This window comes from Xyrauchen texanus, chromosome 11 (assembly GCF_025860055.1).
Source record: "Xyrauchen texanus isolate HMW12.3.18 chromosome 11, RBS_HiC_50CHRs, whole genome shotgun sequence".
NCBI lineage: Eukaryota > Metazoa > Chordata > Actinopteri > Cypriniformes > Catostomidae > Xyrauchen > Xyrauchen texanus.
The window spans coordinates 45756833-45777288 of NC_068286.1; the positions used below are offsets into that span (position 1 = coordinate 45756833).

Genomic DNA, 20456 nt, shown 5'->3' on the forward strand with positions numbered 1-20456 from the left:
GAACCATTCTCAAAGCAAATACCAAATCTGCAGGCTCTGGAAAATGTAATTGCCCCCCCAGTGCCAGGTAAGCAAAGGTGGAAAACATATATTCCTATTAGCCTATTCGGCAAAGTCATTTAAAGGTGCCCTCAGTCATTTTTTACTCATAAAAAAATAAAGTTATTTTGAAACATAAGTAAAATCATGACCAGTCACATGAGATGAAGAGTTCAGTCAGACCTGTAACCTTATAAAAGCTGTTTTATTCTACATGGAGCAGGTCCTCTCATGGGGGCTGCCATGTTAGGATCACATGACCACCCAAATTTTACTCACTTCTGGTGCGTTCCAGACAACACTGAACTATGAATCTTGAAAATAATGACTGAGGGGGGCCTGGGTAGTTTAGCGAGTACTGATGCTCAGTAGCGGACTTAGGCATGGGTGACATCTTGCGGGTGGGTGGCACGAGCAGCCCCCAACTACTTTGGGGGCGTGTTGAAGCGGGTTTCGCCCAGGGCGCCAAACAAGCTAGAACCGCTACAGCTGATGCTGATTACCAACCCTAGAGTCGCAAGTTCGAATCCAGGGCGTGCTGAGTGACTCCAGCCAGGGTCCCTAAGCAACCAAATTGGCCCGGTTGCTAGGGAGGGTAGAGAAACATGGAGTAACATCCTTGTGGTCACGATTAGTGGTTCTTACTCTCAATGGGGCGTGTGGTGAGTTGTGCATGGATCGCAGAGAGTAGCATGAGCCTCCACATGCTGTGAGTCTCCACGGTGTCATGCACAGTGAGTCACGTGATAAGATGCACGGATTGATGGTCTCAGAAGTGGAGGCAACTGAGATTCATTCTCCGCCACCTGGATTGAGCATGCCACCACGAGGACCTACTAAGTAGTGGGAATTGGCATTACAAATTGGGAGACAAGGGGATAAAAGAAAATAATGACTGGAACTATCCACGTAGTCAGGTTCGATCAACTGACCTCAGCGATAAGGATCACTTGATGTTATTTCCGAGATGGCAGCGACCAACAAACATAACGGGGAGCTGGGTTTTGCGAAACATAAAAACAAATTCTTTACTATTTTCACTGCACGAAATGTATGAACATACAAGAACGTGAGCATTTTCTGTTCATGACTTGTATGTTTTTGCTAATATAGACCTTTTTCACAGACTGCGATGATGCGTTTTCTGTCTTATATATTTCATTAGTTTACTCCCATATTCCAAAACCCGAAATGTTTTTGTTGGGTTATGGCGCCATATTGTGGTGTGCACATGTGACCAACATTGATTTATAACCCACATATTTCATATTGTGTCTGAAGACATGGATATAAACATTGGAGTCAAATGGATTACTTTAATGCACCCTTTATATGGATTTTGGTGTTTGAAAATGTTGGTACTTGCATTGTATGGACCCACAGAGCTGAAATGTTCTTCTAAAAATCTTCATTTGTGTTATGCAAAAGAAAGAAAGTCACACACATCTGGGATGGCATGAGGGTGAGTATATGATGAGAGAATTTTCATTTTTGGGTGAACTATGCATTTAAGGTCGGAAACAGGAAGTTTCAACTCTGGTATTCCCACCTCCGACTTAGAATGTGGCATAAATCTCAGTGACTGCTCTGTTATTGGACACTTACATACATTAATTGAATTAATGATGACTGACTGTGAATAATTAATTTCTACACTGGCATTGATAACTGAAAACTAGAGATGGGAATAGCAGCAGGCATTGCTCCAAAAAGTGGCAGGAGCTCCAAATCGCCAGCAATAATAGGGAGCCCCTTACCTAACCCTAACCATATGTGGTGTCGCCCCCTTTTGGGGTAACCCCACCTCCTTCTAGGAAAACCACCAGTACTGCCGCTCCCTATACACATATTATGCAGTCTGCGTAGGGCACCGACTCCCTAGGGGGCACCATCTTACCCTAGGGGGGCACCAGAAACTCCTCCGGCTGCCCTTACACACATTCTACATTAATCAAAAAATTGACCAAGTGAAGTTTTTTTTTTTCACCTTCCTTTCAAGGCTTCAGTAGGGTATGGGCCTGAGAGTAACTGATCAATAAGTCAGCCGAACAGTATGGTAGATCAGTAATGCTGCATCCACAGAACAAAATAAGCCATATCTGTTCCATTTGTTAGCACTGGACACGAACCAGTCACAGCTGTTTGTGATTAGAGGATAAGGCTATTAAATCATTTTATGGAGGCATTTGCTTATATGTCAGGTCCAGATCTTTGAAATTAATAAAGCTAAACTAACTGTTGTGCAAGCAGATACATAAGAGAGGCAACAAGGTCCTGTGATTTAACTGCAGCTTTCTTTCTTAACCCCTTTCAGCTCCAAAAACATTAGGGCGATAACACAACCAGTGACGAGGTGCCGCTGTGTGTTGAAGGTAACGCCCTGGCAGACCAAATCTCGCGAGAGTCTCATTCGCTGTTACTAAAGTTAGATTTAGGGTTAAGGTTAGGGTTATGTGTATGGGGTATATGTAGGTGTATGGTTTCTGTGGGAATCCAAATAAACACTATGTGAGTGCGTGAACGTCGAACGCGGCTCTCGCGAGACTTTCGGCAAGCGGGGGTTACCTTGTAGAAGTGCCGCATCTCCAAAGTCAGTTAGTTCACTGTCGGCCATCTTTGGAACGGGAGGCTATTTCCAGTCATGGCAGTGCAGCTCCTATTTACTTGAATGGGGAGAGACCGAAATCTCAAAAACGATTGGTCAAGATTACGATCAAAGAACGTATTTCAAATCAGCAATAAAATATTTCAACACTGGAATCATAAATTCTGCTCTTTTACCTCAGATTATGCTAGAAAACGCGATTTACCCTGCTTGTATATAGTATACGCATGCGCGTTCTCGAGTTGATTGACAGGCGAAGTCTGTTTCTAAAAGGTGATTGGCTCTTTTACTGATAAGGCGGGACTTCCGTTCTAGGTTGGGCTCAGTTTCCCCCATTCATTTGAATAGAAGTGGCCCGTCTTTGATAATAATTAGTCTCTGGTATCTCTCGCGAGAGCGCTATTCAAAAATTGGCGCTTTCGCCGTTGTTCACAGTTCAAAATCCGACTTCCTGCAGGTACGACACAAATTTCATGCTTTTATCAAAACGTCTTAGTCAGATATTTTAATATTACGTGAAAACACTAGATTAGATACCGTTTTGGTAAATGTAAACTATTTAAAGTTATAATATCAGGAGTTATTTCATCGTGTATTTTTGAGGTTGTTGCTTCTGTCGGGATCGTTCATTGAATAACTCTTTTATTTAGATCACTAAATGTGCGAGGAAACATTAGGTAACGATTTAGTCATGTTGATTTAACATTATACATTTGGAAAACACGTCTGTGTGTGTGTCTGTCTAATATTTTAACACCGACCGTGTGCTATTTAAAGCCAAACTCTAACGTTACTCATTGATGCTAATCTGCAGTTTCAATCCAGAATACTAAATGTGTGTCTGTGTCTCTCTCTCTCTCTCTCTCTCTCTCGTGTGTGTGTGTGTGTGTGTGTGTGTGTGTGTGTGTGTGTGTGTGTCTGTCTCTCTGTGTCTCTCTCTCTCTCTCTCTCTCGTGTGTGTGTGTGTGTGTGTGTGTGTGTGTGTGTGTCTGTCTCTGTGTGTCTGTCTCTCTGTGTGTCTGTCTCTCTGTGTGTCTGTCTCTGTGTGTGTGTGTGTCTGTGTGTCTGTCTCTGTGTGTGTGTGTGTGTGTGTGTGTGTGTGTGTGTGTGTGTCTCTGTGTGTGTGTGTGTCTCTGTGTGTGTGTGTGTGTGTGTGTGTGTGTCTCTGTGTGTGTGTGTCTCTGTGTGTGTGTGTGTGTGTGTGTGTGTGTGTGTGTCTCTGTGTGTGTGTGTGTGTGTCTCTGTCTCTGTGTGTGTGTGTCTCTGTGTGTGTGTGTGTGTGTGTGTGTGTGTGTGTGTGTGTGTGTGTGTGTGTGTCAGCAGCATCAACATGACTGGAGACACTGATCTGGAGATTGAAGAAGCTTTCCGTCGTGCACAGAAAGCTCATAACAACAAGGCCAAACTTGTGGCCAGTTTGAGGAACGGCTATAATAAGGTACATCAGAAGTATCAATTAGAGCTATTTTTATATAGTTTGTACATTTTTCAGCACATTCAGAACATTTTAAACCTGTGTGTAGTTGGAGGACAAGACTGAATTCCATGAGGAGTTCATCCGCTGCCTGAAGTATGCCATGATCATTTACACCCGAGAGCCAGCAGTGGAAAACGTCATTGATTTTGTCACAAAGTTTGCTGCTAGTTTTGAAATGCCTGTAAATGAGGCAGAAGAGGAGGAAGAGGAGGAAGACGATGACAACGAGTTCTTGAACTTCCTGTTCAGCTTTCTGTTGGAGGTAGTGCCATTAGCTATGTTTCCATCCAAGTTTTCAGATTTAAAGGTGCACTCAGTAACTGTTGTCTTTGTGTCATCTTGGACTTATACTGACATCTTGCAGCATCGTTTTAAATCTGTTGTTTTCAGTTTCAGATTTAATATTCACAGTCAGCCATGATTATTTTAACAATGAATGCAAGTGTCCAATAAGAGGACTATTACTGAGATTAAGATTGTATTCGGCTGGTCATATTATTATAACATTGCAGCCATGTAGAATAAAACGGCTTTTATAAGCAGTGTTGGGTAACATTACTTTTAAATGTAACTTGTTAAAATATTGCAGTACTCTAAGTAACTAATTAAAAGGTAAAACTTTTGCGTTACTTTTTTCTCACCGCCACTCTTCTGCTGTGCATTCAATATAAATACAAGAGAAATGTAGAGACATTACAGGCCATCATTGTGGCCAGTGGAAGGCTAGTCTTCTAATCCCTCTGCCCTTTATTTTTTATTTTTTAATGCAGTGTATTAACACATGAATCAATTGCGTTTCACTCAACCGAATGTTGAACGTTAAATTCTTTAACACGGAGCAGTTCGGATGGAAACTGATCCTAGAGTAGTAGTTACGGGCAACTTTAAAACTAAGCAGTTCGGATGTACAAAAGTCAGCGATCATTCCACGTTGCATTCAACTGTATAATCATGCCGTGGCCACGAGAAGACTTCTCCTGGCTTATGCCTGTCCTATAATATACCACGAAAATGTGCGTTTACAGCTTACATGTGTCAATTGCGAGAGTCAAAGTATCACTTACCCGAATGCTGCATTTTTGACAATGTTGCCAGAAGGACATTTCTTAACTCTTGCTGTGATTGTCATGACAATTGCAAATTTGATTACGGCTGCTCACGTAAGCTCCAGCGCGCATCAAATCCACCGTTGCAGATGTTGAGTACAATTGGTTTCCACTGAAGCATTCAGATTGACATTCCTTAACCATGATTGTATAATTCACATTTTATTTTTGATTATTTCCATTTTATCAGTAAATACATTCATGTAGTCATTGCTATTGTGCTGGAGAGCATGTCTTTTTTTTCTTGAATTTTCTTTAATCAAAGGGGGATGACACTATGAAGAGTGTTAGAGAAGACTGTATTTATATTTTCTGTCCTGACAATCAGCCATTGTGTTGAGCGAAAGAGACCGTTTGAGCAATCATGAGCACTTCAATGTGCTCACCCGTAGTGTCAATCAAACATGCGCACTCTCGATATCTGATCAGTCACTCATCTCAGCGCTGTTCTGTGAGGATCCCAATTTAATTCGGATACATTTTGGTCACATTACCACTAATCCCATCTATTACATTTGAAGCATAACGCCTGGAGTGGTGGTGTAGTGGTCTAAGCACATAAATGGTAATCAGAAGGTTGCTGGTTCGAACCCCACAGCCACCACCATTGTGTCCTTGAGTAAGGCACTTAACTCCAGGTTGCTCCAGGGGGATTGTCCCTGTAATAAGTGCTCTGTAAGTCCCTTTGGATAAAAGCGTCTGCCAAATGCATAAATGTAAATGTAGAGCTTGTAATGGATATATTTTTTTTTCTTCTTATTTTCGAAAATATCTCTGCTGTATGTTTGATGCTCTCATGGTTTTACTGGTTGCCAATGTTTCACAATGACCTTTTGACATTGACAACAGAACTATTAATTACGCTTTCAAAACAAATAAATATTAGCGATTCACAATTAAAGCAATTTTTATGTCACTTTGGTAATTTTATAAAAACGGTCCATTAGTTAATGCATTGGGTATCATGAACAAACAATGAACAATATATTTTTACAGCCTTTATTAATTATAATGTTAGTTAATAAAATTACAATTGTTCCTTGGTGGTTCATAACCAATGAATTTAAAAATGTAATAGTATATGTTGCAACTAGCAAAGTGTTACCATAATTTAACTGTGTGGGGCATAAAAATATAACCCAGTATAACTTGCAAAAGTGTGGCAAAACAAATCGGTAACGGCCGATCTTGGTGATAAAAGAAATCGCAGACCAGTCTGCCTCAATTTTCCTGATCATTGCTCTAGTTTAAACACCGAAATGTGACGCTTATGATTTTATACAAGCAATTGCATTCATTCTGAAGACAAAATGTGTGTTTTATTTGAGCTGAAAAGTCATTTTTACAGTAGTTTTATGGTCTGTTGACATTACATCATCATGGTAATGAAGTTATAACTTTCCACAGAAAAGGTTGGTTAGTAATTCTATCACACTAAAATCATCTTTACATGCCTATCCTTTGTCTTGTGACTATACTTTTGAAAAAGTGAGTATTTTAACATTTGCAGATTGGCCACATTGACTTCCATTGTAAGTGACTAACTGGACCCAAGATTTTTGTCAGGAGTCAATGTGTCTGGTAATCAATATTATGCCACAAATGCTGTCGATTGAGGTTAACTTGTATTGAAGATTCCTTTTATTTGAAATATCAAAATGTGCATGCAAATAAAGTGTTTGAAATGACTGAAATTATCATTAAACTGATTTTGGAATCGTGCCGTTTAAGTTTCATTGTCCTCTGGATATTTCCTTTACATTATATTTCTAATCCATCTTCACCATCTTGTTCTCCCCCTCAGTCTCACAGTGCAAACAGCCATGCAGTGCGGTTTCGTGTATGTCAGCTGGTGAATAAGCTTCTTGGCAGTCTGAGTGAGAACGCTCAGATAGATGATGATCTGTGCGACCGGATCCATGAGGCCATGCTTGTCAGAGTCACAGACAAATACCCTAATGTCAGGATACAGGCAGCTTTGGCCATGGCCCGACTGCAGGACCCCAGTAACCCTGACTGTCCGACTATCAAAGGTACTTAAAATGCTCATAATTGCACAAATGCTCTCCATTGGTACCAAAGTCCCAACTCGCATTTACTGTAAACACATTAGAGATTGACCCATTGAATAATAATTCAAATGGATTTGTGTGCATGTAGCGTATGTTCTGCTTCTGGAAAATGACTCCAATCCTGAGGTTCGTCGTGCTGTGCTGTCCTGTATCGCTCCCTCGGCCACTACACTCTCTAAAATCTACAAGCGCACCAAGGATGTCAAAGAGAAAGTCCGGAAACTTGCCTATCAGGTAAAATTGTCTAGCAACAACATGTTTATACATGTTTACCCTGCAGTGAATGTGTAGAAATTGGAAGTGGGCTTCATATTTAATCGTATGGGCTTTGTTTTTTTTGTTGTTTTTTTTGTACTTTCAACTTTCTCATCATTTATGCACCCTTATGCTGTCTCAAACAATTTGACCTCTTTCTTCTGTGTAAAACAAAGATAATCTAAAAGGATGCAATAAGATCTAAAAGCACTAGAAGTGAAATGCACCCTCGATAAGATGATAAGAGCAAGTCATTTGTAACTCTGATAAGTGCAGTCTCTGTACTGTAATGGGGCCTAAATCGTGTGTGTGTTTTTGTCTGTAGCCAGACAGTGGGCTCCAAAAAGGACATAAAGGCAGCGTAAAAGTGCTCCAGACCACTCGAGTGGTTTATCCTGGATCTTCTGAAGAAATGCGATCACTTTGAGAGACAGACCCAAATTCAAGTCCTTATTTGCTATAAATCTTGACATTCAGCACAGTTTGAACACTGTGCATGCTTCAAAACTTTGATGCATTGACGCTGCAAGCAGTTTCCAGGTCATCAAACCCATTATCATCATTCATCGAGAATGTGTTGCATTTTAATTTTCCAGTGTTTATCAAGTGAGAGATACTTTCATAAAAACCAAGGAGACCGCTGATGTCTAGATTTATAGTGAATAATGACTTAAAGGGGTAGTTCACCCAATAATGAAAATTCTCTCATTTACTCACCCTCATGCCATCCCAGATGTGTATGATTTTCTTTCTTCTGCAGAAAACAAATGAAGATTTTGAGAAGAATGTCTCAGCTCTGTAGGTCCTCATAATGCAAGTGAATGGGTGCCAACATTTTGAAGCTCTAAAATCCACATAAGGGCAACATAAAAGTACTCTAGATGAATCTGGTTGTTAAATCCATAACTTCAGTGTGTGTGTGTGTGTGTGTGTGTGTGTGTGTGTGTGTGTGTAACAGATCAATATTTAAGTCTTTTTTTTTCCTTTCTCCTTCTTGTGATTTTGGTAATTTACTTCTTTATGCATATTGCCACCAATTGGGCAAGGACAATTTATTAAAAAAAACAAAAAAAAACTTTAAATTAAAAAGACTTTATTAATGATCTGTCTCTCACCCACACCTATCACAGTATATCGGAACACACGGATCTAACCTCTGGAGTCTTCTGGATTGCATTTATGATGCCTTTATGTGGATTTTGGATCCTAAAAATGTTGTCACCCATTCACTTGCCATTGTATGGATCTACAGAGCTGAAATATTCTTAGTAAATCATGAGAATTTTTATTTTTGGGTGAACTATCCCTTTAAAATGTTGCTCTGTCACACCCATAGCAATCTTATAATTTCAGAAAACATGGATTAAACTGTAGTAGCATGAATTCATTTTAAGATACTTTTATGGCGCTTGAAAGTTTTGGATCACATTGACTTGCATTGTATGGACATCTCAAACATCCTTAAAAATATATTTGTTTGTGTTCCGCAGAAAAAAGATAATGATAAATAAATTAGGAGAGAAGGATTGTTTTAAGGTGAATTATCCCTTTAAATCTAATGTGTGTTTATACCGTATATACTCTGACATGAGTGCCCATTTTTGACCTAGGTTCTTGCAGAGAAAGTGCATATCAGAGCTCTGTCCATTGCTCAGAGAGTCAGTCTACTGCATGAAGGCCTCAATGACTCAGCAGGTAAGGGAATGCAGCATTGTTAACCAGACTGTCCAGGTATTTAGTTGTCCACATGTATAAAAGTTAATTGTTCATCTCTCTTAGACTCTGTGAAGGAGGTCGTTAAGACCCATTTGCTGCCTGCTTGGCTTCGCTTGCTCCAGGGAGATGTGTTGCAGTTGCTGCACAGACTAGATGTGGAAAACTGTTCTGAGACTGCAGTGACCACCCTACATGCCATCTTCTCTATGGCAACAAGCCCTGATGAGGTCCTGCAGAATGGTGCCAGGCTGGATGAGAGGTCAGTCATTTGAATCCATGTACAGGAACAAGCAGAGTTTAGTCTTAAGCTTTGTGAGGTATACACTTGGGTTGAAGCTCTGCAGCTATTACAACTGCATCTTGACCAAATAATTTTGAAATAATTGTTAATAGCGTCTCATATGAGGAATTTTAGATTGGAGGAACTTTTCAGGTAAGTGTTGGTGGTACAAAAATTAGTTGTAAGTGGACCTTGTGGAAACAAATATTTGACAAAATGTGCAATGACCTGTTTAGTGGTGATAAAATTATTTAAAATTCTAATGTTTTGCCTAATTTGAACATCTTTGTGCGACCTGAGTGTAGTTATCTCTACATTAAACACCTTTTGACCATTTAAATCTATTCTGAAATCCATAATCAGCACAGAACATTTATGCAAAGAACTTTTGATGTGCCAATCACTAATTCCAGTTAACAGACAGAAATATGTCTCAAGTATAAGCATCAGTTTCATTTCATAAATGTGTTTCATTATACAGGAAGCTAATTCCTGTGGGCTCCTTAACATGTGAGAATATGTTATACTGGAGAGCACTGTGTGAGTTCGTCAAGAGTAAAGGAGATGAGGGAGAGGAATTACTGGAGAAATTACTACCTGAGGCGGCCATCTTTGCGGAGTATCTGTACAGGTGAATGAGTATTTGCTGCACTTGCACTTTTTTTTTTCCCCCCTCACGATTTGAGTTGCATCCCATACAACATGTTTAAATCACACTGTTGTGCTACAACTTTGCTTTCCAGTATTTCGAATTCAGTTACAATATGCATCATAAATGAGTACACCCCTTCTAACCAAAGATATATTTCTATTTCTGAATGATTACTATTACAATTCTTTGGAAGATGGCAAAATTGGAATGCATAAAACACATACTTAATAACAAAATCGAAAGAAATGATCAATATCTGTAAAATAAAATTAAATTAGGCAGCTGTGTTAAAGTAAATGTTTGCCAAAAATGAGCACACCCTTGAATACATTTAAAAAGAAACTAAGATTGTCCTCCGTAATATTTAAATACTGCTCTGACCCTTCATGACATCAAGTGTACAAGTTCATGACGTATTTACACGTCTATCCTGTTCCACTTCTAGGGTGTTACCTCCTTGAGTACTCTGATGTTTAATGGGGAGTGATGCTCCACTTGCACCCCAAAGGTGCTCAAATAAAAAAAAAAAATCCCACTACTTAGTAGGTCCTCATGGTGGTATGGTTACTCGCCTCAATCCGGTGGCGGAGAATGAATCTCAGTTGGCTCCGCTTCTGAGACCGTCAATCCACACGTCTCATTGTGCATGACACCACAGAGACTCGCAGCATGTGGAGACTCGTGCTACTCTCCACGATCCATGCACAACTTCCCACGCCCCATTGAGAGCGAGAACCCCTAATCACGACCACAAGGAGGTTACCCCATGTGACTACCCTCCCTAGCAACCGGGCCAATTTGGTTGCTAAGGAGACCTGGCTAGAGTCACTCAGCACGCCCTGGATTCGAACTCGCGACTCCAGGTGTGATAGTCAGTGTCAATACTCGCTGAGATACCCAGGCCCCACTTCATTAGGGTCTTAATTATTTAAGTAATCTCTGTAGACAATATTTGAATATGTGAAAGCAAAGCTTGTCTGTGGAGCACAATCTGGAAGTCTGCTGGACTCGCGCACAATTTCATGCTTCAGAGACGGCACGTGTAACGGTCACGTGAAACACTGCTGCATGTGTGAGATAAGCATATTTAGGTGGTGAGAAGAATGCCATTTGAATTTGCGCAGTACATGATTACGTGAATAGATTGAGATGCAAATGTCTTGCCACGCGTTGGTAAGACGATAATCCAAAATGTATACTGGTTGCCAAATTTCTACCTGTTTATGTATACTGGTATATTGCCCACCCCTAGGTGACCTACTATCTTGTTTACCCATAGAAATGTAGGGGTGGCTTTGGAATAATCTTTAGGGTCATTGTCATGGTAAAAAAGTGCCCAACCGCCCAGAGTGGGGAGAGGAGGCAACTTCTCTTTTCAGATTTTGCAGAACATCTGTGAATTCATGATGCCATTGATGAAGTGCAATTCCCCCCACACCTTCAGCACTCATAAATCCCCATTTAAGAACTTTACCAACATTGTACATCACTGTGGGTACCATGCACTTCCCACTGTACTCCTCCCCATGTGGTGCCATGCATTTTGAATTCCATCAGATACTTCCTGTGTGGAAGACAACCATGCATTCCACTTGAGTTTGTCTTACACCAGTTACACATGTCCTCTGTGCGAGATGTGAGCGGGGCACGTGCTGCGCGGTCGGATTGGGCTTTCACATCGGCTACGGCTCTTCTGCAAGACTCCGCTGCTACTCTGTGCAAAAAAAGTTCTCTAGGTTCCTTCACCAAACATTTTCTTTAAGGCTATAATGCAATTTTTTTGAGAGGGGGTTATCGATAAATGTAAACAATTTTGGTCTTCATGAAATCGTTTGTACATAAGTAGGAAGACGATGTTTACGCAACAATGAAAAATAATTTACAGATAGACCCCGGACCTAACTCGCACAGTATTGGGTCCTTAATCGTCTGCATTTAATCTAAGAGTGCGTCGAAAGTTTGCCAGCCCGACAGCCCATAAATTATTACATGAAAAACATCTGAATGATGCATTTATTTATTTATTTTTTCGTTAAACACCTGACAAAACCATATTAGGTAGACTATATTGTTGATATATTTGTCAATTCTCCCCCATGTGGTTCATTTGTTGTCAGCATAGAGTCTGAGAGCATACCTGCCAACATGTACGCATTTTTCGTACTCGGCACGCATTTTGACCCATAAGTACGCTTGTACGATTCGCTGCTCTCTAGGTACGCATTTTGTTACTTCTCGCATTTCGCTGATTTCAGTTTCTACGCAATCTATGACGCTGATTCTGCCGCTGAGCCACAGCGTTTAAGTGGAGTGAAAAGCTTTCGGCCAATCAGAGTGCTGCATGTTAACCCGCCGCCCACCTACCCCCTCCCATCCACATGCTTCGCGCTCAATTGAATTCAGTGCTTCATGCAAACCAGACTAGCCGTATAAGATACCATTGGCTTTCATGCCATGGCTGAACCGCCACAAAAAAAGGTTTGGAAAACAAAGATTTTTAGACCGCTATCGTGAGAGATGGCCTTGCCTGCAGATGTCCAGGCTACCTCATCATGCGTTCTGCACCATCTGCAAGACAGACGTCGGCATCAGTCACCAAGGGGCAACAGGTAACGAACACAGTCTCACAACACAAATACTCCCTATCCCCAGAAACATAATTATTTTAAAAATAAAAGGATGATGACTTTGAGTAAAAAATGTTTATAGTGTCATAGGCTAACGTTAGCTTATCAAACCGGCCATCCTTTCCATTAGTTGGGGAAATTAGTTGGCAGTTAGAAAAGTGGTGGAATGGCTAGAAATCTAGAAGGTTTTAGACAGGCCAGGTGCTGATTAACGTAAGATAAAGGTAACAGGCTATTTTTAGCCTAATTATGAACATTAAAAATGACCTTGACATCATAACGCAGTCCAGCTGTGACGAGTTCAGTTCACGCATTCATGTAGGCTAACATGTAAGGGTGGCGCTGCCAATAACGCACATAAAAGATGTCGCAAGAACCGGCAAAAGTAATGATTATAAATAATGTAAAATATAGAAAGGAGACATTTTACTTGTTTATTAATAAACAAGTGTTTCCTGGCTGTATCAGTGAGAGTGATTTAATAGGTCAAGCAACACTTTTACACTTTAACTGATCATGTATATTTGTGTCTGATTGTTCAAAAGAATAACCTGCTGATCAATGTCCCTCAACTAGAACCAGAAAATATTTTGTTACATTTTATAACTTGCAGGAGGGTGTACTCAATTGTTTTAAACATGGCCTTTTATCATTTCGCTAAGAGTCATTTTTCTTGTTTAGTATTGACATGTTTCATTAGTATGAACACCAAACATTACATATTTGTAAAGAGAAAGAGCTTAATTTGTGCTGCGTACTGTAAACCTTCCACTCTAGTTGCCACTCTCAAATGTTTCTTGGCGTTTTAGCTATCAAGGAAACGTTTGTGTTGTGTTTCAGTTATCTGAAGACCATTTCTCAGCTGTCTGAGGAGCAGAGAGCTGATATGACACAGCTTGAGATGGTGATGACCCAGGAGTTTGTTGGCCAACAATTGATTCTGCTAGTAGGGTGTCTGGACACTTCCGAAGAAGGTGGAAGGTATAAGTTCTCAATACATTTGATATCTTGCTGATTAATCAAGAAGAATATCATGGTTGCAAAATACAATTAGTGAGGGTTCTTCAGGGTCTTTAAAATCTTGTTAACTGTTAAGTTTTAATCTCATGATGGTCTGTTCCAGGAAGCGCATGGTGGCAGTGCTGCAAGATATTCTTGTGCTGCCCAACACGCCCACTTCTCTGATTGGTCCACTGGTGGAGAAACTGATTGGCATTTTACGAGATGAGACACAGAAACTTCAAGTGGTCAGTCCATGTTTTTAATTCGTTCACCTCGGTGATTTCCATAACCTTAAAGGGATTGTTCACCCAGAAATGAAATTCTTTCTGACTCAAAATCATGTCTTGTAGTGCAGGAATCTAAATAAATCACCCAACAGTAATTCTGAACATTTTAATCTACCTGTAGCCTTGAAAATATGAACTTACCTGGCCACTGCTGAATCTCTGAAAATGAGCAAGCAGATAATGCTGCCAAAGAAGCATTATCTACAGAATTCAACATGTGCTCTCTATTTTCTACAGATCTGAAACATTTAATCGATGCATATGTCGAAAGCAAGTGGCAGTCAGAATGGTGTCAATGTTTAGAAAATATATTGCATTAAATCAGTCCTCCCTGATGTTGGGGAAAATACATTTATACTAGTCCACTGAGTTTTATTCTGCCCTTGTCACCCGTGGCAAGGTTTTTAACAAAATCCATCTTATATAGATTTAGTTTTTCTTTTTTCGATTTCGCAAACATTCTGTCATTTACTCGCCTTCATGTTGTTGCAAACATGCATTACTTCACTGATGTCAGGTTTTTAAACAACCAGTTTATCTGTATAGACTGGGGAAGGAGCTTTGCATTACTATATGTTTACATAATTTTTTTCCAAAAGACCAAGAAAAATTCCTGTTCACAAAAACATGAAAGCCTGAGATTACCATTGTATCACTTTAGGCCTGAGATGGTGTATACCCTGATTTCCACAGTCAAGTTGCTTCCATTTTGTTGGTTTAATTGTTTTCTATTTGCTTATCAGATTGCTGAAATAATCTCTGATGTAAGAGAGCCAATTATGCCCATCGCTGAGCCTGTGGATGATAATGAGAAACGCAGGAAACAAGTCAGAGTGAGTGATATTTCATAAACCACAGGAGCTTACAGGTGTCAACTTATTGCAAAAAAAATAATTTGGGTTTGCTCTGTCTATAGCTGGCTGAGGTGCGGGTGCAGATAATGGAAGCGAAGCAGAATCTAGAAGAATGCATCAGCTGTCAGGACTTCAGTCGTGCAGCTGAGCTGAAGGAGTCCATCTCTCAGCTGGAGGAGTTAAAAAACCAGCTCGCCCTGGAGGCCTCACAGCCCAAAGAGAATATTAAGGAGCAGCATGTGGAAAAGGTATTCCCCTCAGTCTCACTCCATCACACAAATCAATCGTGTGCGTGTATGTGCAGTGCACCCACATGCATGTATGCAGGACTTTTGGGGAGCAAAATGAATGACATTTATCTCGTGTTATGTGCTTTATTCGTGGATAATATGCTTCTCATTAAATGTGCTAATTAAAAGTGGGGCCTCGGTAGCTCAGCGAGTATTGACACTGACTACCACACCTGGAGTCACACGTTCGAATCCAGGGCGTGCTGATTGACTTAAGCCAGGTCTCCTTAGCAACCAAATTGGCCCGGTTGCTAGGGAGGGTAGAGTCACATGGGGTAACCTCCTCGTGGTTGTTATGGGGCATGTGGTAAATTGTTCGTGGATTGTGGAGGGTAGCATGAGCCTCCACATGCTGCGAGTCTCTGCGGTGTCATGCAAAACAAACCACGTAATAAGATGCGCGGATTGACGGTCTCAGAACCGGAGGCAACTGAGACTCGTCCTCCGCCACCCAGATTGAGGAGAGTAACTGCGCCACCACGAGGACCTTCTAAGTGGTGAGAATTGGGCATATTCAAATATATTAAATATAGTGCTAAATAAGAGTATTTATTTTTTTGTATTTTATGTTTTTGTTATTAACTAGTTTCGGCCACACTGCTCTCTGGATATCGGCATTGGCCATTAAAAAAACACATCTGTTGATCATTAGAAGCACAAGTGTAGACCTACAGTAAATGTACAAGAAAATGCCTGCGCTTGTGTGTAGATTCAGGTGTCCTGCCCACAACCCAATTATTAGACTATTGAAGTGCATGCATGCTAGATAGATCTATACACTACCGTTGGGGTCACATGCCTGAAATGTTTCTCATGATCATACAAATCTTTTGATCTGAAGGCATATGCTTAAATGTTTGAAATTAGATTTGTAGACAAAAATATAATTGTGCCAACATATTAATTTATTTAATTAAACTAAAACATTTTTGAAATTGATGACTTGGACCAAATAATTAAGAAAAGCAGCCAATAAGTTCCCAGCATATAGATGGGAACTCCTTCAATACTGTTTAAAAGCATCCCAGGGTGATACCTGAAGAAGTTGGTTGAGAAAATGTCAAGAGTACATGTCTGCAAAATCTAAGGAAAGTGTGGCCACTTGAAGATAGTAGTAGATACTAAAATATAACACCATTTCAATTTATTTGGGGCACAACATAATTCCCATTATTCCATAGTTGTGGTGATTTTACTATTATTCTAAACTTGTGTGTGTGATATATATTTTTTAATAGCACCTGTTGTATATGTGGCTTATGCTGAAAAGTAATCCTGTGTGTATGTGTGTTTTTCCCAGAGTGATCCAGAGACTCTTTTGAAATGTCTAACGATGTGTGCTGAGTTATTCAAGCAAATTAACATCAAGAGAGGAATCTGCCCTACAATGACTGCTCTAATAGAGTCACTGGTACAATATACACACACTTTTTCTCAATTCTAAGTACGTTACAGCACAAATGACATACACATACACTAAATGCTCTTAATGTAGATGCTAGCTTGTGCATGTGTGCTTGTGCTTACACAACTTTGGTTAGTGGACCCTCAACACAATACTTGACTTGTGCTGCTTTTATTATGGTGACTTCTCTTCCATAGATATTACCAAGTGTGTCCAACCCTAACCCTGCTGTACGCAACATGGCTATTATCTGTTTGGGAACTGCTGCTCTCCACAGCAAAGACCTCGCCAACACTCACCTCGTGTTGCTCTTGCAGGTAATTTATATCACAAACTTGCGTAGAAGAAGACTGAATTCACGGTGTTTCGAAGGGGAATTTATCTTCTCTGTTTGTGTGTAGATCACGCAGCTAGATGAGCCTAAAATCAGAATCAGTGCTCTCCGAGCTCTTGTTGACCAGCTTCTGCTGAACGGCCTCAACATCCTGCAAGCCAAGCCTGCTGTTCCTTCCTCCCAACCACCTGACTCGCCAGACAACACTGATGGAGATTCTAACCAAATAGTTAAGGATGAGGAGGAGAGTCCCATGCAGAGCATTTTAAAGATGCTGTCAGATTTCCTTGATAGTGAGGTACTGCATGTCCTTGTTACAATAGCCACTTTCACTCATGACACTTGATAAATTGCTGTAACATTGTTGTATTATCTTGTGGTAACACCAAAACATGCGATTCTCTGTGCTGTCATGGCTTGCAAAAGTACCGCCTATATGGGGAAAATGTATCGGCCTTGCCGATATGTCGGTTGAAGAGTAATGGCTACCATTCACACAAGAACAACACAAATCCCATTTAAAACTGATGTCATTGTACCAGGGATATAGTTGGCTTGTGCTGGTTTGAAAAATAAAAATAAGGGCAAAGCACTGTTTGGAGCTGAATGCACAATGTTTGCACTATATTCATGCATGGCTTCCAAACCTCAGACATTTTTGAGTTAAGTTTCATTAAGTTTCTACTTTGTTCACACAGTGGATTAAGTCAGAACTTTTTTAGCATCTCCATGAGCCAGCAAATTGCCAGTGCTGTAATATAGCCTCTAAATGGAAAAATGCTTAATCGAATGCAAATAAAAAAAATCTCTCTTTCAGATCTGTGAACTCCGCACAGAGACAGCAGAGGGTCTGGCCAAGCTGATGTTCTGTGGGAGGATCGTAAGTCCAAAGCTGCTCTCCCGCCTGGTGCTGCTATGGTACAATCCTGTAACGGAGGATGACCTAAGACTACGCCATTGCATCGGGGTATTCTTACAGATGTATGCCCGAGGGAGCAGGTATTTGTACAGGGATATCCTACCTCATTTAAACTAAAAGCTACGCAGAAGACTGTTGTTTCTGTAATCCTGCCGTTTTTGCTTATAATCTAGAGCTAATCAAGAGTGTGTGGAGGAAAGTTTTCTGCCAACCATGAGAACACTGTTCAACGCTCCTGTGACCTCTCCTTTGTCTGAGGTGGACACCTCCAACGTGGCTGAACTCTTCGTTGAGCTTACACGACCCAATGCACTTGTGCAACCTCCTGCCATACAGGTATGATGGTACATATTACAAAAATAACAGTAAGGGGTTTTGATCACACACACTGCTAGACAATTACCTTCATCTCTGTTGATCATAAAAATGATCAAACATATCTCTGGCAGGGTGTGTCCGTACACGACTCTCTGGCAGCACGTGTTTGTAATGAGATCTTGAGGGACGTCTCTGCTCCTGAAGTGCGTCTCTACTGTAAAACCCTCAGCTGGTTGGAGATTAACACTGAACCAGGACCTGCCAACAGTGAATTGCAGCTCCTACTAAAAGACATTTTACAGGTACTACTGTAGTCATGTCATGCTTGTGTAATCACAATGAAACCATGCGCGCCTGAGTGAACGACACTTTCGCCTCTGTGCGTCGCATGCCGTAATTTAGCAGTTGTACATGTCCAGGAGAAGGTGATGATATCTGATGACAAACTAGCTTTTTTTGAGTACTCTGCTGGTTGTATGCTCACTCACCCACATATAAAAGGCACCTCGCCTCTTCTGTGTCCCACAAAGTTTCCCTGTCACTCACGATGCAATTGTGTGATTGTTTTTGTGCTATTGATGATGTCATAAATCTGCAACATGCATGTGCAAGTCATTTTCTTTCTTGAACAAGTGTGGATATGAGCACAGGTTGCTTTCTCACTCAAACAAACTGCACCACAGTTTCACTGCAACCGAGCTCACACCACCATCTACAGGTAGTCAGGGGTTCAGTGACATGGTCCGCAAATCAGCTTTTACATAACCAACTTTTCATGCGAACCATGCTCCGTTTCGGACTAAACTACCAGCGTGAAATCCCCCTTAAAGATATCGAGTGATGAGTCGAAGTTCATGTTTGTGGTAATCAACTTTATGCCACAAATGCTTGATTTAATCTTTACTTGCATTGAACCCAGAATATTCCTTTAAGCGGAGATCTTATCCTGATTAAATAAGCCTGCTAAAGATCATATTTGAACTTATGGACCTGTTGTTAGACTGCAACTCCAAGATGTTCTTCAAAGAACGTAACAATCCAGAATCGCTGCAATGACCAAGTTTAACGGTGTCTGTCTTGTGTAATGCAGGAACTGAAAGATAAGTACTGCACAAGGGTTATTGAGAAGCTTCGTAACCAGCTTAACGGAGATCGTTCTACTAAATCGGCCAGTCACCAAGACACCACCTTGCTCGCCCTGGATGATAACATTGGAGGTACCAGTTTACAAAAATATGTACTTTACCACTCTAGTCACATCTCGGAGTGGGAAGGACTTCCTTATTTTATACTCTCTGATTGTACCTGAAAGTAGTTTGATAAACATTCCCATGCATCCTTTCAGAGACCAAAGATGAGACTAAACCTAAACGTGCCAAAAGAGGTACAGTTTATACCATTTTACTGAATTGTAATAATATTTTTGCTTGCTGTAGAGTTTTGATAAAATTGTTGTATTTATTTGTAGTAAAGTTTCCAGTCTGATGTGTCTTTTCAGGCCAGAAAAAAGCTTCCACTGCCAAGAATGGGAGGAAAGCCAGTAAAGCAGAGTCCTCTGATGAAAGGTGCGCTTGCTCCACCTCTTGATCAATGATTTGTGACATTATGGCAGTTTCGTTTGTGTTAAATACCTCAAATATGCATGTGCTGTTGTAGATTGTCAAACCTTTAGCATGTGTTTTTGTACACCTGTTGTCTCCATAGTGATGAAGAGAATGTTCCTGAAGCCCCAACATCAGTGAGACCAAGTCGCCGTGCTAAGCTGGCTGCTCTGGATAAAACTAAGCAGGATCTCACTGCCCTCATTAACCAAGAGGCCGGTGGTTCATAGGTCAGATTTTGTGCACTCTTAATTTAGAGCAGCAAGTTATTTTACCACTTTAACATATTCATGAACTGACTGTCTGTCGTAGCTTGCAATACATGCATTTGCATTTCAATAAAAATATAGAAATGAGGGATCAGGCCTAACTACTCATTCCTGCCCCCATCAGTTTCTTATTATTTGCTGTTATGAATGGTTTGCACCACAAATAAATATTGGAACCATTGGTGCATGTCCGTAACAGCTGACACTTGGAAATTGGCTGAGAAACCAGTTTAAGGTACCATTTTAACATGGTCACAACTTTTATTATTATTCAATATGCTTTTTCTAAAATTTTTCACAGAATAAAACTATTGACAGAAAAATGAAATCATGTATGTGCAATAGTTT

At 40.5% G+C, this 20456-nt stretch overlaps 1 protein-coding gene across 2 annotated transcripts; it reads left to right on the plus strand.

Moving 5' to 3' along the window:
• Positions 1-3032: 3032 nt before the first annotated feature.
• ncapg (non-SMC condensin I complex, subunit G) lies at positions 3033-20455 on the plus strand. Of its 2 annotated transcripts, none has more exons than XM_052138125.1 (22): positions 3033-3101; positions 3965-4082; positions 4168-4383; positions 7032-7260; positions 7388-7533; positions 9165-9249; positions 9334-9529; positions 10032-10181; positions 13670-13810; positions 13953-14076; positions 14862-14951; positions 15035-15220; positions 16563-16673; positions 16865-16984; positions 17069-17299; positions 17819-18000; positions 18094-18256; positions 18370-18540; positions 19329-19455; positions 19584-19622; positions 19737-19803; positions 19943-20455. In XM_052138125.1, exons 2-22 carry the CDS (start codon positions 3975-3977, stop codon positions 20067-20069), a joined length of 3009 nt encoding a protein of 1002 aa, XP_051994085.1. In that variant the 5' UTR covers positions 3033-3101; positions 3965-3974; the 3' UTR covers positions 20070-20455. The 2 variants fall into 2 exon arrangements, with proteins under 2 accessions (XP_051994085.1, XP_051994084.1); XM_052138124.1 differs by having other exon boundaries at positions 3055-3101; positions 3968-4082; positions 19943-20454.
• The last annotated feature ends 1 nt before the right edge of the window (position 20456 follows it).

Bases quoted from the DNA above. Each gene is read 5' to 3' on its own strand.
- ncapg (XM_052138125.1), top strand. From the start codon at position 3,975: ATGACTGGAGACACTGATCTGGAGATTGAAGAAGCTTTCCGTCGTGCA. The intron at 16,674-16,864 runs GTACAATATACA...TCTCTTCCATAG, and splicing joins CTGCTCTAATAGAGTCACTG to ATATTACCAAGTGTGTCCAA. The intron at 16,985-17,068 runs GTAATTTATATC...GTTTGTGTGTAG, and splicing joins ACCTCGTGTTGCTCTTGCAG to ATCACGCAGCTAGATGAGCC.